This window comes from Natrix helvetica, assembly GCF_964273705.1.
Source record: "Natrix helvetica genome assembly, chromosome: Z".
NCBI classification, from domain to species: Eukaryota; Metazoa; Chordata; class Lepidosauria; order Squamata; family Natricidae; genus Natrix; species Natrix helvetica.
Genome location: NC_138554.1, coordinates 118,310,349 through 118,326,202, shown reverse-complemented (window position 1 = coordinate 118,326,202; position 15,854 = coordinate 118,310,349). Strand labels below are relative to the sequence as shown.

Genomic DNA, 15,854 nt, shown 5'->3' with positions numbered 1-15,854 from the left:
TGTGTGAGATAGTTCACAAGAAGAAAAATTAAATTAAATAATAATCACACTTTCAGATTTTTAACAGGGACTTTGGTCTTTTACTAAAAAGTGGCAGTTGTGAATAATCGATTGCATATTATTATAGCACATAATCAAAATGCTACAACTGCATATCAAAAGAAATATATGCATACAACTATAAGATGAAAAACTATAAAGCATTTCTTGATCGTGACAGTACAAAGTACTTTTGCAAGGAAAGAAAAATGTAAAAAATAATTTTCATCCACTGTTAGAACAAAATGCTCAAAGTCCATCAAGAACTTATTTCACCTGTTTAGAAGTATAAAATAACATAATTTTAATATGTTTAAGTGACATGTTTACATATTATAACAAGCTATAAGTTGTTGCTGAATAAGATATAAAAAGCCAGAATCAAATATTATAGGTGAACAAAGCAAAGAGCAAACTAATCCCCACTTTTTTGGTTAAGGTCACATTTTTCACCTTTGTCCTTGATTGTTAGACGTCCTTGCCTTACATTTTTGTGAATTAAGATGGATATTTGCATGAGGCACAAGACCAAGCCAAAAATTATCCACAATTCCAGAAATCAAGCAAGTCATTTCATTGATCATCTCACTAAACTATAACTACAGTCAATAATCCAAGAGCAAACAATGTTTTCAAACAGTACTTAATGCCCTAAAACTTTGGCTTATTACTAATCCCCAACAAAATGAAACATTATGATTTTGTATCTAAGCATATACTGCAATCCAGTTAGCTAAATGAAAAATACGGAAATAGCCTTCCACTTGACATTTTAAATGAAGAGAATATTTTGTTGCCAGGAGACTCTTCCCTGCTTCCCTGCATCCTATTGATACATTTCATTGTGTTCATTCCGTTTACTTGAGTCTGGCAGAAATCCTAATCAGTACTGTCCATGCTTTATGAAATTACATTTCCACTTCAAAAATAAAATCATGTAGGAACCATCTGGTAATAACGCAATCTTATTGTGTATCTCACTGAAGCAAGATGAAAATGTACGTCTACAATGCTCACCCCAATATTCGATTCATCCCATGCCTAGCAGCATAATGTAATGGAGTATTGTGCTGGTAAGGTTCCCCATAAGAAATATTAGGATCCAGAGATTCTTTTAATTGAGGGTTGCTCTCATATATTTGGCAGGCCAAATTTTCATCTCCATTGATAAGTGCTTTGCGGAACTTAGTAGTTGTATTTCCCATGTTGATACTAATAAGTTTGCTTCTTTTATGTTTTTTCAATCACTTGGGATGAAAATCAGTAGCATGTTAAGTCTGAAAGAAAAAAAAACAGTATTCCAATTCTACTGAAAAATTTTAATAAGGTTTTGTCAAAACTGATCATATTGAAAAATTACAGTAAATCATAATCGTAAATTATATTGACTTTATATGAGCAAAAGGGAATTCTCTAGCTGTTTCTACATAGTTTTAAGATTTATTCTGTTAAACTATAACATCTTTATTAGAAAACATAGTAAAATATTATGTCCAAAACCACACTTTGAACTCTAACCACTAGAAAAAAAGCAATATAAGCTTTATTCAGCAACATATTATTTTATTCTGCAACAATATAAGATAACCTTCCAATTATAGCATCGTTAATGAAGAATTAAAAGACACTGAAATTGAAAATTGAAGTTAAATGGTATCTTATACTAGGCAAAATGTTGTTTAATTCAGTTAATTAATTCAGCCAATTGAATTAGGAAATGCTAAATTTTCTAATGTTCTACTTTACACTATGTGGAATTATCACAGAGAAAGATTTCAAAGTATTTGGATGACAAACTGTGTCTTAAATAAGAATTTTCATGGCAAACACTTTCAGTAAACAGATAAGACTTTTGTAAGCATCACATGTTTTTTTGCAATGTTGATTTATTGGTTTCTGTCTTTTTGTCCCCATTGTCTAAAACAGAAACTTTAGCATAAAGTTCTTAGAAAAGGATTCCTACTATGTTATCTTAGCTGTCAGCAATCACAAGACCAGAATGTCGCTACAACTAATAATTTTATTATGTGATAATATCATAAAATTGAGAGATAACTCAAAAGATTTGAACAGGATGTTCAGACCATGGATGTGTGATCGTACTTTCTTTGCCAGAATGGACAGATGAATAGCAGATGAAGGTTATATGTGGCACTTTGTGCCACCAGAACTTATTTGGGTACAATAAGGTTTACTTAAAGTTGTTAAAAGTGCATCTTCTACATATTTCTGCCAGAATTTTTCCACAATATTCTTTAATTTATGTACTCATAAAAGCAAACTAGCACCAGTAGACAATAGCTGAACTAAAGAGAAACAAAAACTAGACAAACAAAATGAAAAAAATTAATTTGAAGAGGCAAAGAATCAGAGATGACAGTATTACAAAACCATTTTCTAAAATCTGGGAGACAAAGAAAAGTTTTGAAAGAGACACAAACTGACTCTACCTTGAATGCTTGAGTTATAAGAGGAAGGGAAAAGAAAACACCGTCTGGCTTTCAGGATTCTGCCATGATAGCCTAAGCTAATAAAGTACAGTCATTATCAAGACTGTCTCCTATCTGATCCATGCTGAAGAGCTGGCAGGAAACTAAACAACAAGCAGGTTAGACTGGAAAGCAAGGAAGCAAAGCTTGAAAACGTAGACAATACTCAACTATGGTCCTGTGCCAAAAGAGAAGCTAATATTCCCGACATTCCCTTTCACTATTTTTACATGGGATTTAATCAATCAATCAAATTTATAGACTGCCCATCTCCCTCATAGAGCAACTCTGTGTATAAAACCAAAAAATTATCAAAGAATAAATATAATTTGTTGGAATCACCATTATGATTATATTAAGAAATATATTGAGTAATTGTTTTTACATTGTAATGTAAAAGCTGAACCAAAGATTTATAGGATGTTGCTAACAAGGTCCTATAAATATATGGTTCAGTTTTTACATTACAATGAAGCAATAGAATCAGATCATGCTACTTAAAGGTATTTCCTGTCAGGGCATAAAATTTAATAAGGTAAAAGAGACTTCATTTCAGTATGAAGCATTTAAACACTAAGATAATAGCTAAAGGTACTTAAAGGATAGGGAGAAGAGCAGATTGATGAACTTTATTCCCACCTTAGAGGTAGTCCTTGTTAACAATGCTACTCTGTTAAGTAACACAGTCATAAGTTAAAAAACGTTGTGACTGACTCATTTACAGTATTTCTGGCAGTTCTGGCTGTTGTTGTTAAGCGAGGATTGTTTGCAGAGGTGGGTTGCTCCTTGCCCGGATCAGGCAAACCGGCAGTAGCGGCAGTGGGAGGCTCTGCCCACCTGCTGGGATGTTTCTGCACATGTGCAGAAGTGTTGCAAGCACACCCAAACCGGTAGTAAAAAAATTGGCAACCCACCACTGATTGTTTGGGTCATTAAGTGAGGCCTTCACATGACTGATTTCCAATTCCTGTTGGCTTTACTTGTTAGAAGCCAGAAGGGAAGATCATAAATTGTGATCACAGAATTGCAAGACAATATGACATCTGTAAGTACAATGTCTGCTCATAACTATCAATCACAGATGCAGTCATACATTTGAAGAGTCACTGAATGAGTTAAACATAGTTTAATAGTAGAGAGTAGACAAATACATAGTATACACTATCACAAAACTGTATGAAAATTATGGTTTTCCCTTTATGAAAATCTCAAAATGATGTAATTATCTCCATTTACTATATCAACGTAATGACCCAGTTCAACTTAATAGGGTATGGGTAAATGTTTTGCTATCCCTCAAATCCATGCCATGAGCTCAATTAAATTAGAAACTATCAGGTACAGTTTTATGTTTTATCTGCATCAAAAAATTGTGATCAATGAAAGCAATTCTAGCTTAATAAGGCAAAATATGCACATCAAAAAAGGTCAATATATCTTCTATTCTCAATTACCGTTGTCATTTGAAAAGGTGTGCTGTATTATGTGAAGTGTTACTGTCAGACTCTGTCAAGAATTTATCCACAATTAATAAAATTGAAATATAATGAATAGATAAAATCTTGACTATGCTTTAAAATAGCACCAATTATCTCTACTAAAAGGGAAATAAATAACTCTTGAACCCTATTATGATAGCATTTGCTTTAAAGGTACATTTAAAGGAAATCTAACATTCATATAATCAAAACTATTAAATTCAGGAAATTATTTCAAACTGGTTATATAACTATAGTTGCTTTTTATACTGAAGTATGAAATAACATAAATGTCTTTGTGAATGTAACCCAGAATTCAGTTTCACTGCAATTTATTGGCATTGCATAGGAAAACTACACAGATTATAATTACTTTACTTCAGAGCACAAAAAAAGATTTAGAAATATTAGTGTACAACTACAAAAGTGGAAAAAACATTTGAGAGCTATTTAGCAACTATAAGATGCATTCTCTTACCAAGTATTAACTTCAATTTGTGCTGTTGTTGCTGTTGCCAAGCAGTATCACTTGGGAACTCAAGAAGGATGACACTAAGTACAGTATTTCCCTTTCAGAAAAAACTAACTAACCTGAACAGCTAGTTCATCCATTAAGCAAATACTTTTTAAGAAGTATTAAAATGTCATAACATTTCAAATTATCCAATTGCAAATAGAGACTTAACAATGAAAATGAATTTTCTCCCAGACTCCTGGAGAAAAATTCCCTTAACCTTATTCTGAAGACGTTCTTTATGCTTTTTCATCAGATTTAACTCATTTCATCAGTGCTGAGGAGCTAAGCAGGATCAGGCCGAGGTAGTAATTGGATAGGCGGCTACTAGGACCATAAGCAAAACGAGGGAGCTGTATAAATTTATAAAATAAAGGAACATAAATCTTTCCATTCCTCACTATCCAGTCAGAACTGAAGAGGCTTCTTGAATGAGAAGCGAAATATCTTCAAAGAAAAACCAGAAAGTCCAGTTGCCACTTGAAAAAAGCACCTTAGGGAGCTGAAAAAAACTTTCTGCAAAGAAGGCAATTGGAATATTGTGTCCACATTTGACAAGAAAACTACTGTACATGCAGTCATTAGAGTTTATGTGGCATTGAATTGTTTTCAACGCTATTTTGTTCTGAGTTCTATGCTTTTCATTTTCATGAACATTTCTAAATTACATATATAAGGTAGTACTCTCTTAACAACTGCCCTATTTAGTTATTCTTCAAAAGTCCCTACAAGCATAGCTGTTGATGGGGCTAGCAGCAAATAAATTATGTAGGCAGGTACCAACTTAGGTTCCATTCTGAATGGATAAAAAGCATCACTCTTTGATCAATAATATGTGACTACTTGTTAGGGTCGAACACCAAAAGGTTAATGGATTATTTGTTTCTTAAATTTGGAATTAGGAAATTACACATTTAATAGAGAATATACTTACCTAGAATGCTCAGCCAAGAGGAGGAAGATATATCCTTAAGAAACGTGAGTTGAAATATAAATTATTGTGCCTAAGTATTATATGTTATTCTCCATTGTCTATATTATTCTTGCCAAAGGCATATCATTGTTATTATAGTGAAATATCTATTAAAGATATACATTGGTTAAAGTTAATGAATTACTAAAGGGGAAAGGTTTCTTCCAATGGGCAGGAAGAAGTTGTGATTTCTACTTAGAAGAAGAAATGTTTAATCCATTCCTGTTGTTCTGAAATGTACTTCACAATAAGTTCAATTGCTCTTTGTGGTCCCCTATAAGGAGTTTTAGAATTTTTATTGAAAATTATTTCCTTGACCACTTTTTCTCTAGATTGGGTGATTAGTAATAAGCCTACAAAGTCTGCATTCAAACGTAACCTGAATCTCAAGGAGGCATAGCAGCAAAGATGAAGTGCATACATAAATACGATGCTCAAAAATAAACCAACCAGTAATGGTTTTTGCACTTAGCACTAACAGTTAATCAATCTAATGAAATAAATTTATTTCTACAGCAAAATCCATAGCTGCTCTTTAGCCCTATACTCAAATAATTGCTGCTTTTTACTTCAGCACTATTTTCCATCCAGTCTAGCCCATTATCATAAGGACTTGAACAGTCCCTGCTGCTATACTAGCAAGGCTTGAAACATTTTTAAACGTTTAAAACAAAACAACAACCAGAAACAATCACATGTAACAACACAAAAATTCAGTTGCAATGCCCAGAACAGCCCAGAATACTGAGCTGTTTCTCAAAACAGCTAAATCTAAGCTTAGTGGGAAAAATACCTTTGGATCATATCTTTTGTATCGACTTTAAAACATTGAAACTGCTCTGAATTTTTCAAATCCAAAACATTTTATATTCTGACTACCAAACCTGTTAAAAATGTTCTTATAAATATATCTGCATGTGATTTATATGCAGATCGAACTATTGTTTTAAGATATCTTTGTCATTGTATTATATGAGTTGTTTTTATTTTTTTTACTATAAACTAATCTGCTCAACACATTTCTTGGTGGAAAAGTAGAATACAAGCCCAATAAATAATAATGTACTAAAGCTGTTTATTTTTTATTGTGCTATCAGATTGCCTCTAGAAATAGAAACAAACATCTATATAGTACTAAAAGTACACCAAAGATGTATTCTATGCTTTTTTTACCTCCAACAATAAAGGAATCTCCATTAACTTAATGCTAAATCTGGAAGTATTAAGAGAGTTTAAATAATTTTCGAATGGATCAGTAGGTGACACTCCAGAGTGATTTAACTTTGTAAATATCACTAAATATAGGGGAAATATATGTATCTTTTTAGTTAAGAAAAATGGGATTTTTGTATTATCACTTGTTAGTTTTGAAAACAAAAATCCTTTGGAAAACATATTATTGTACCCACTGTATCACACTCAAAAATATCCAGAAAAACTGCAAGCACTGAAAAAGGTTTTGTAGATATTCAGTCCAAAATAATTTCAAACAATTTGGAATCATCTAAATTGTACAAATTTGATGTAGGTATATTAATCTGATTGCAATTTATTTGATGGAACATATTTATTCTGTAAAAATACAACAAACCATTTCAAATTTCAGGAACCCACTACTTTAATGATATAATACTTCTTCAGCTGAAAGGATGGCTGCTGAGATCAGAGATGTTTTTTCAATAAATTTTCTTAGCAATTGTATCTTTCATTCTAAATAAGAATCCTAGCAAGTCTGAAAATGCTAGTATATTTTGTATTTCAAAATAGAAATTGTAATGCTTAACTCATGTTCTGATCAAAACACTAGAGTTTACAAAAATAAATTGTGCATATTTTATATTCTAACTGTAAATGTCTAGATAGTCTAAAGCAGGATATGTAATTTGAATTATCTTATAAATCAGGAGATTTTCACTGCATTTATTGGTGAAAAGAACTTTTAGCTTCAAATATGCAGTTTGCAGACCACCATATTTAAATTATTAGCCTGTGAGCACTTAATCAGAAAGTATCCATTTTCAGTCAGCACTATATTACTAAACTGAAGATTCAAAACCAGTAGTCTTCATCTTACAACCATTCATTTAACAACCATTTGAAATTACAATGGCATTGAAAAAATGACTTAACTGATCACTTAAGAAATGATCCTTTAAGGATTTAAGTGGTCCTTAAAAACTGGTCACAGCATCCCCCCAGTTACATGGTCAGAATTTGGGCAATTGGCATGTATTTAGAATGGCTGCAGCATCCTGGGACCATCTGGTCACTTTTTGCAACCTTCTCAGCCAGCTTCTGAACAAGCAAAGCTATATTCGCTTAACAACTGCATCATTCACATTACAAATGCAGTGACTTGTTTAATAACCATGGCAAAAAAGGTCAAAGTATGACTCACTTAATAATTGCCTTGCTTAACAATGGAAACTCTGGTCTCAATTGTGGCTGTAAGTTGAGGACTATCTGAAAACAATTTAGACTTTGTAATAATTACAAAAAGGGTTCCTGAATGCAAGTACCAGTACTTTTTCAATGCAGTCCAATAAACTTGAGGAGACAGAACCACAGTTTCAATACATTTGTTCATCTGACTGCCAAATAACCAAACATTAGTTTCAAAAATCAAATTTTATTAGAAAACAGTTTTTGTGCTTTTTAAAAATAGTAATTCTGAATTTTCTGAAAAGTTGGTATGATTTGAGTTGAACAATTTGATAAATATACTTTTAAAACAGAAAGATTACCTTAATTTTTTTTAAAGCTATCCAGTGTTTTATACAACAAAAGCTAAGAAAACATACCATGCTATTGAATGCTGATATATTTTCAAGATGTTGGTAATAAAAAACAAAACAAAACATGGAAAGCAACAATTGTGAGGGAAAAAATTCTGTAAAGATGCATCTTTTCCATTTTTTATCCATTATCCAGGTACTCAATTCTATTTTTTTCCACATTGGTTGGCATGAAACAGATAAAGCCTCCAAGTTCAAAGTCCATCATGTTTATTATCATAGAAAAAGGAAGTTTTTTACTCTGTCTGTATTAGGTTGGGTCAACAGTATAGCTAACTATTATCAGCATATGCTTTGGGTAAGAAGAACTGTGTATTACGTCTTCCATGCTAAACAGTGCACACTGTTTATGAGTCTGCTATGTCATATGATTCACTTCTTTAAAAGAAGACTCAACTAAAAGGACAGCTCTGATCTTCTGCATTCTAATAGCTTTATTAATAATCTATTCCAGGAGAATGAAGCAAAAGCAGCCACTTCTAACTACTAAAGTCTTTTAAACACTATCAGAAAGGCATTTGTTTATAGCTTTTATTTTTGATGCTTTGAAATAGTACCTTTAAGGAAACACAAAGTATAGAAGGTGTTCATATTTAATTTTTAAAAATATCTTAAGCAAAACAAAGTGCTTAATTTTCAATTATCCAAGCCAATATGCTGAAACTCGAGGGCAGTGATCTTTTGAAAAGCCTAGTTTGTAAACATTAATCATCATCTTCTTTTATTCAGTCTTCATTAAAAAGTAATGATTCCTTTATAAATTTTGGAAATTACAAAAGAAATATAAATCGTTTATACAAACACATACACAGACACATATGCAAATTAAATTTGTCTGTAAAAAATATTTGATTTATTTGTCTGGCTTAGCTATTGTTTTCCTCCCTCACTTTTTTCATTTTTTTCCTCTTTTCTTACTTTTTTTAAAAAAGTATTAGAAACAACACTATTTGGTTCAGAATTATTTATGAAATTATATTAGAGACAAAGACTTGGAAAGGCCATATGAACTTCTGAGTCCAACATCATTAAGGTCCGAGATCCATACTAAATGGTTCCCAACAGATTTTATTTATTTCTGCCCATTTCAGTCCCTAAAGATTCTGCCTGCTATAGAATATTAAAAGACAGAAAAATAGAGTAGTAAAACAGTAACTCAAAATCAAAACCAAATCAGCACAATAAATAAACTTAAGCTTGAGCTGGTTTGAAATAAAATTATAGAATTTTATAGAATTAACTTGTGAATGCAATTGCAATAAGCTGGCACTTGCACGCACATAATCAGTTGCTCAAACATGTCCAGTGCAGAGGCAATTAACACTTCCATTGGTGTATATGGATATACATAATATGTTGTTGTTCAGTTGCCAAGGTGTGCCAAATTCCCCGCAATCTCATGGTATAGGTATATGCTTAATTATACCTATCATTCAGGAAAATTTTCCCAACAATCAACTCCTTATTGAAACTTCAATAGCTTCCGCTTTATGGTAATAGGGAATAAATCTGAGTCTTCTTTTGCATAAAAGTGCTTTGTTGTTTTAGTTGTCTTTTCTAATGTTATACCATCTCATAAAAAGGATTAGTTTACAGTCTGCTGCACCTTTGTTGCTTTTTTTAAAATCAGCTATAGTTTGAATTTTTTGCTGAAATACTCATAACTGGATAAAGATATGTTGATTAGACAAATGTGTAATATAGTTTCTTCTTTGGAAACTACCTAATTAAAAAGCAATTATGTTTAACAGCTATTCAATTTTGTTGGAAATTTCTAAAACATTTTCATTTCTCAAGCTTTTCAGATAAGGCTTCTTTGATTTAACCACACAAAAGGTTTAATTTAATCCCACACCTTTAGCTATAATTTCCTACTGTCCGTTTTTGGTTTGCTATCTAGTTGAACATTTATTTCACAGATTTACTATCTGAACTTAAACACAGCTTTTAAATTTAGGAACATCCTATTCAAATGTCTAAGTGATTAAAATCTAAGGGGCTGACCTAAGACTGTGTTTGTGGAAAATAATGCTACCAAATATGTTGGATTCATTCATTCAATACATTCACGTCTAACAGCTGTTTCTATAAACAGTGGGCATACTTAAAGTAGATCTATAATAAAAATAGGATAGCTCTAATCACAATCTCAATCCTGTCAATGGAAATAGAATGAAACAAAAAAAATGAAATAATAGATTTTTCTTGAACCATTCTACAAGGAGAAATTAGATTTGTTTGTTTTGAAAATTTGTATGCATAGAAAATTCAAAGTTTACAGGTAAATTGAATTTGTCACCTTGCCAATTGTAAGAAAGAAGTGGGAATGAGAACTGGAAAACACTTTACACTAGCCCCTTACATAATAATTTCTGAGCAATCCCTATACAGACAGCAGCCCATTATCAATCAGTAAATTAACTTTCTGCTACTCTAATTTGATGCATGTCTTTCCTTATAAAAGGCCATATCCTTCAATTCGTTGCTAATTAGAATCAATTAAAACATGTCCATCCTATATTAAAAATTGCCAAAATAGATTGGAAATCTTAATTTTACCTGCTAAACTGACATTGAAAAATAAAGCGTTTTTCCACAAATAAAGCGTTTTTCCCTTCCTCTGGATTACTGCCTACGATAATAGTCCGGACGGGTTCCAACCCCGGCTGCTTGGAAAGCTCAGCCAAACGCCTCTAAGGCAAAAGCTGAAGCTCCGCGTTTTCTAAACCGGACTTTCTTCCAACCCTCCTGGATCTCCCACCTTTCCCCTGGCCTTCCCTGGTGCCACAGGCGCCTCCAAGCCATCCCTGGATGGCCTCGAAAGGCAGTGAAGATTCCCCTCGCCAGTCTTTTATTAAACCCTCCAGGTTAATCAGCGGCTGCTGAGATTTGCAGTCTTTCCCCGGCCTTGAGCGTCCCCTTCTCGGCGTCAGTTACAGCGAAGGGGGCATTGAGAAAGTATCTGTGGAACGGGAGGGAGACATCCCTCTGGTACAAACGGCATCAGGGGCACCGAGGCTTTGCGGTTCCCAGGCCTATCCGGGGACGGCAGAAGGAAAGCGTTCCCTTCAGCAACGCTCCCCCTCCACACAGACACCTGCTCTGGGCGCCTCTCACCTTCCATCCTCCACCCCGCAGCGCTTCTGAGGCAACCTCTCTGCCCGTCTCCCTTTCAGCCCCGCTTATCGAGCTTACCGAGCTCGCTTTTCCCGGGAGATCGGCCTGCTTTCCAGGCGCCGAGGAGGTTTACAGCCGCGGCCGGCTTCCACGGGGATGGCAATCGGGAGATGCGGGGAACGAAGCCGGGTCAGGATCGGAGCGGGCGCTCCGGTGCGTCTCTTCTGCCCGCTTTTGTTCCGCCCTGGCGGCAGGGATTGCCCGTCAGGATCGCCGAGCCCGCCCGCGTCTCTCTTCTCTCAGCGGCCCCTTCTCTTTCTTCTTCTTCCGACCGGCCCTCACAGTCGCAACTCAAGCCGATCCATCTCGGGCAGCCACAACAAGGCGACTGCTCCTCCCGCGGCCAGCGGCGGCGCCCATTTATCAGGCCTCCGACCCGGAACCTTTATCGGCCGCTGGAGCCGTACGGGAACCGGATCTAGTGCCGGCTAAATGGGTGGGGAGTAAGGCGGGGCCCCGGCGGAGAGAAGCGAAACCCGGGCTTCAAGGATGCGTCTCTGTCTGGAGAGTTTCCAAGGCTCCGTGGTAAGGAAAGGCGAGAGTTTCCAAAGCTTAGAGCGCTCCGTTGTTTTATCCCGCTCTCCTTCCCTTTGAGCCCCGCTGCAGAGAAGCTCGTTGAGGGAGCCAATCGGCGAGCATTTGGTTGGCATAAAAGTCAAAAGCCTCTGCGGCTCCCTCCCTCCCTAAGTCGGCGGTCATCTTAAGGACCACTTGGACAGTCTTCGCATCTGGGATGCATGGGTCTTTCCCACTGAGACGAGCAGGTGTTGTTTCTAGAAATCACTGCGTGCAGGATATATATGTGTGTGTTTGTATGTGTATACATGCACATACACGTGTCATTTCTTCAGTGTTGTCACATGAAAACATATACTTAAATATTTACAAAATGTTAAGGGGTGTACTCACTTCTGTGATACTCTATATATAAATATATGTATGTATATGTTCTAGCTAGGGAGAACGCAGGTGGACATACCGAGGCGAGCCAGGAGTTCAAAATGCTAACAGATTTAATGCTAACAGGTTGCCAAACGCGGCACATCGCAATCTCAGCTAATGGCAACAGCTGAGCCCTGTTTGACAGCTCTTTATATATATAGGCTGTCAAACAAGTAACTAATCAGGAGCAAGGACAGCGCCCTCTAGTCAATGGACCAGAGGGAAAACTATAGAAAGTAGCACTCCTTCACACCTAGAATACGATTGCGTAATTTTCCAAGTAGCCAGGGCAGCGCCAGACCCACCCTGACCTTCTCAGTGTGCTCTCGGCAGCCGTAGTAGGTAGTTGGCTCACCAGAGCTTCTGGATTAACCAGAGACGGCGCCATCTTGTTTTCCGATGACGCCTTAGACACGTTGGAATTCAGCAATGCTGGAATGTCACTGGGAAAAGCAGGTAAGGCCATGGTTGGAATCCCTATGGTAGCGTTGAAGCTCTCGGGGGAAGAAGAACAAGATCGTAAATTCCGTTTGCTAGTCTCGGCTAGGGTTGTATGCAAGGTTAGCTGGTGTGGTTGCTGCGCTGCTATATTTGGGGTAACTTGCCTAGCCCTCAATTGATTAATATGGCATTTCCAAATCTTTTCATCCTCTATCGCTATTATATAAAAGCACGGCCCTGTGATTTGTTTAACTATGCCCGGCAACCATAGGGGATGGCCAGTGTAATTTCTGGCATAGACTGGTGCTTCCAAGTTGAACCCCCTAACTGGCTATGAGAGTCCAAGGGCTTTCAAGGGCATACTCTGGGTGGAGGCGGTCCAAAGTGGTTCTTATTCGTCTACCCATTAACAACTCAGTCGGGCTTTTGTTGGTCATGGTGCAAAGGGTGGCATCCTGCCACAATAAGTATTTGTCAATGTCCTCCTGCCAGTTTATGGGGCCAAACCTCACATCAGTGTGTACGGATTGGGGAGCCACTAGCATCCCCACAATATTAAACATCTCCGTGCCACACAAATTTAGAAAACATGACTTTTTTCGGTTTTCAGATAGCGTGGTGTAGTCATTGGCTTCTAAAAAACATTCAAATTGGGAAATATATGAGTCCCAGGTCTCTGTGGCCCCGTTAAAAACTGCTAACGTGTTCATGGAAGCCATTCTGAGGTAACTTGTTGGCTCAGTTGATAATCAGACTGCAGTCCTCGTAGGTTTTGTGACTTCACTCAACCTCTCGTTGAGTGATTCCACTGAGGAAATTAAGCTCTCGTGACTCGGCTTTGTGATAGTGACTCTTATCAGCTCTGCCTGGGCTCCACCTCAGCATCCCATCCTCGTCGCCAAAGTTCTTGCTAGGGAGATCGCAGGTGGACAAAAGGAGGCGAGCCAGGACTTCAAAATGCTAACAGTTTTAATGCTAAGAGGTTGCCAAATGCGGCACTTCGCAATACGTGTGTCTCAGCTAAATGGCAACAACTGAGCCCTGTTTGACAGCTCTTTATATATGCCAGCTGTCAGGTAACCAATCAGAAGCGAGGACAGCCCCCCCCCCCCCCGGCAACGTACCAGAGGAAAACTATAGAACATAGCAGTGTGTGTGTGTGTATAAATACGAACATGCGCGCACACACATATTTGTGTTCGGATTAATATAGCCCTTTCAGCACTGATGACATTACCTAGTTTGGGTAATGAAAGGTCTGCAAAAAAAGTCTGTAGAGATTCTCAGTCATCCAGGTCATGATTGTCCCAAAGGTGCTTTTTTCAAGAGGCAATTGGACTTTCTTGTTTTTTCTTTCAAGATATTTCGCTTCTCATCCAAGAAGCTTCTTCGGCTCTGACAGGACAGTGTGGAATGGAAGGAATGGGACAAAACAAACAAAGTCCAATTGCCTCCTTAAAAAGCATCTTTGGGTCTGCAAGAAAACAAGCACACTCAGAAAGCACCCAGGAACCTTCAGTTACTGATTTCTACTAAGAAGATACAGAGTGCCAGTTTGGTGTAAGTAGTTAAAACATTGGGCTAGAAACCAGGGGATTTACACCTTAGGTATAAAGCCAGCAGAAGTCCCATCACTTTCTCTCAGCCGTAGGAAAGAGGTGATGGCGAACAACTAAACAAACAAACAAAAAGCGCTGTCAAGAAAACTGTAGGGACTTGTCCAGGCAATCTCGGAGAATGATTGTGTGCTGTATCTATAGGGAGTCCTCTTTTATAACACTGTTTATGACCTTGTACTTGCAGTCTGTAAGCCTCCATTCTTAAGGAAATTTGCAGCACTATAATCTTGATAGCAGCCTGTTGGTGGAGGAGACCATGAGTTCTAAATCCACCTTAGGCATGAAGCTAAGTTACTCCCTCTCGGCCCTAGGATGGAGAAAGCAGCAAACCACTTCTGAAAATTTGCCAAGAAAACTGCAGGGACAGTTGCAATTGCCCGGAGTAAAAAAACAACTAAATAAAAATATTGATAATACAGGAAGTCCTCAACTTATGACTACAATTGAGTCCACAATTTCTGTTGTTAAGTGAGGCATTCCTTAAATGAATTTTGCCCCATTTTACAACCTTTCTTGCCACAATTGTTAAGAGAATCATTGCAATTGATGTTAGTAACCTGGTTGTTAAATGAACCTGGCTTTCCCATTGACTTTACTTGTCAAAAGGTTGCCCAAGATGATCATATGACCTCGGGTCACAGCAATGGTCATATATATGAACCAGCTGCTAAGCATCCGAATTTTGATCAACTGATCATGGGAATGCTACAAAGATCCTAACTATGAAAATGATCATGTTACTTTTTTCAGTGCTGTTGTAATTTTGAATAGTCACTAAATGAACATTTGTAAGTCAACGACAATGGTTGTTCTACCACCCAGAATGGAAATTTTGCTTTGATGTAGAGCTTTTGTCCACAAAATAAATGCCACAATTACATTGGAGGGGAGGGGGGAGCTTTTATCATCAGTTTCTAACCAGTCTATAAAGTAGTCTCATAGTGTTCTCTCTCTATTTATATTTGTTAATACTTTTTTAATGTAGCTTTAACTCTTAATTCTCTATAATTGGTTGATATAAAAGTACAAAATAGCAACTGCCCAGCAATGGGACAAAATAATATAAACCATATAAAGCAGCTTATGGTTGAGCTACAGGTCAAAACGTGCTTACATATTTATTATGGTAGCATTCCTAAAGAACTTAATAAACTCAATCTCAACCCTTTGTCATTTTAAAATGTGGCGTATGACACATTGCTAACAAGAACCTTTTGTCAGTTATATGGGGGGAAAGTCCCTACTGACAAATATAGAGGAAAAAAACATTATAAATGGCAATTTCTCCCATGTTTTTTATAATTGAAATATCTTTTCTGGAGTCGAGAAACAGTAACGGTAGACTGCCAGAAGAAATTGATGAATAAAAAGTTTCAACTCTGTATAC

At 36.5% G+C, this 15,854-nt stretch overlaps 2 protein-coding genes across 8 annotated transcripts in view; one reads left to right on the top strand and one right to left on the bottom strand.

Moving 5' to 3' along the window:
- ANKIB1 (ankyrin repeat and IBR domain containing 1) overlaps positions 1 to 11,832 on the bottom strand; it is a 49,617-nt gene extending 37,785 nt beyond the window's left edge. For 2 of the 6 annotated variants that reach the window (XM_081971476.1, XM_081971478.1), the window contains exons 1-2: positions 11,484 to 11,832; positions 1,057 to 1,316 (exon numbers count right to left, since the gene is read on the bottom strand). In XM_081971476.1, coding sequence (XP_081827602.1) covers positions 1,057 to 1,244 — 188 coding nt within the window. In that variant the 5' untranslated portion in view covers positions 1,245 to 1,316; positions 11,484 to 11,832. Of the gene's footprint in view, positions 1 to 1,056; positions 1,317 to 11,405 lie in introns of all 6 variants that reach the window. The other 4 variants (XM_081971477.1, XM_081971475.1, XM_081971474.1 and 1 more) reach the window with 3 other exon arrangements.
- Positions 11,833 to 11,862: 30 nt separating this feature from the next.
- The window catches only part of KRIT1 (KRIT1 ankyrin repeat containing), a 45,698-nt gene continuing 41,706 nt past the window's right edge, over positions 11,863 to 15,854 (top strand). The window contains exon 1 of one of the 2 annotated variants that reach the window (XM_081971480.1): positions 11,863 to 11,990. The gene's annotated coding sequence lies outside the window, so the exon portion shown is untranslated. The remainder of the gene's footprint in view (positions 11,991 to 15,854) is intronic. The other variant, XM_081971479.1, reaches the window with a different exon arrangement.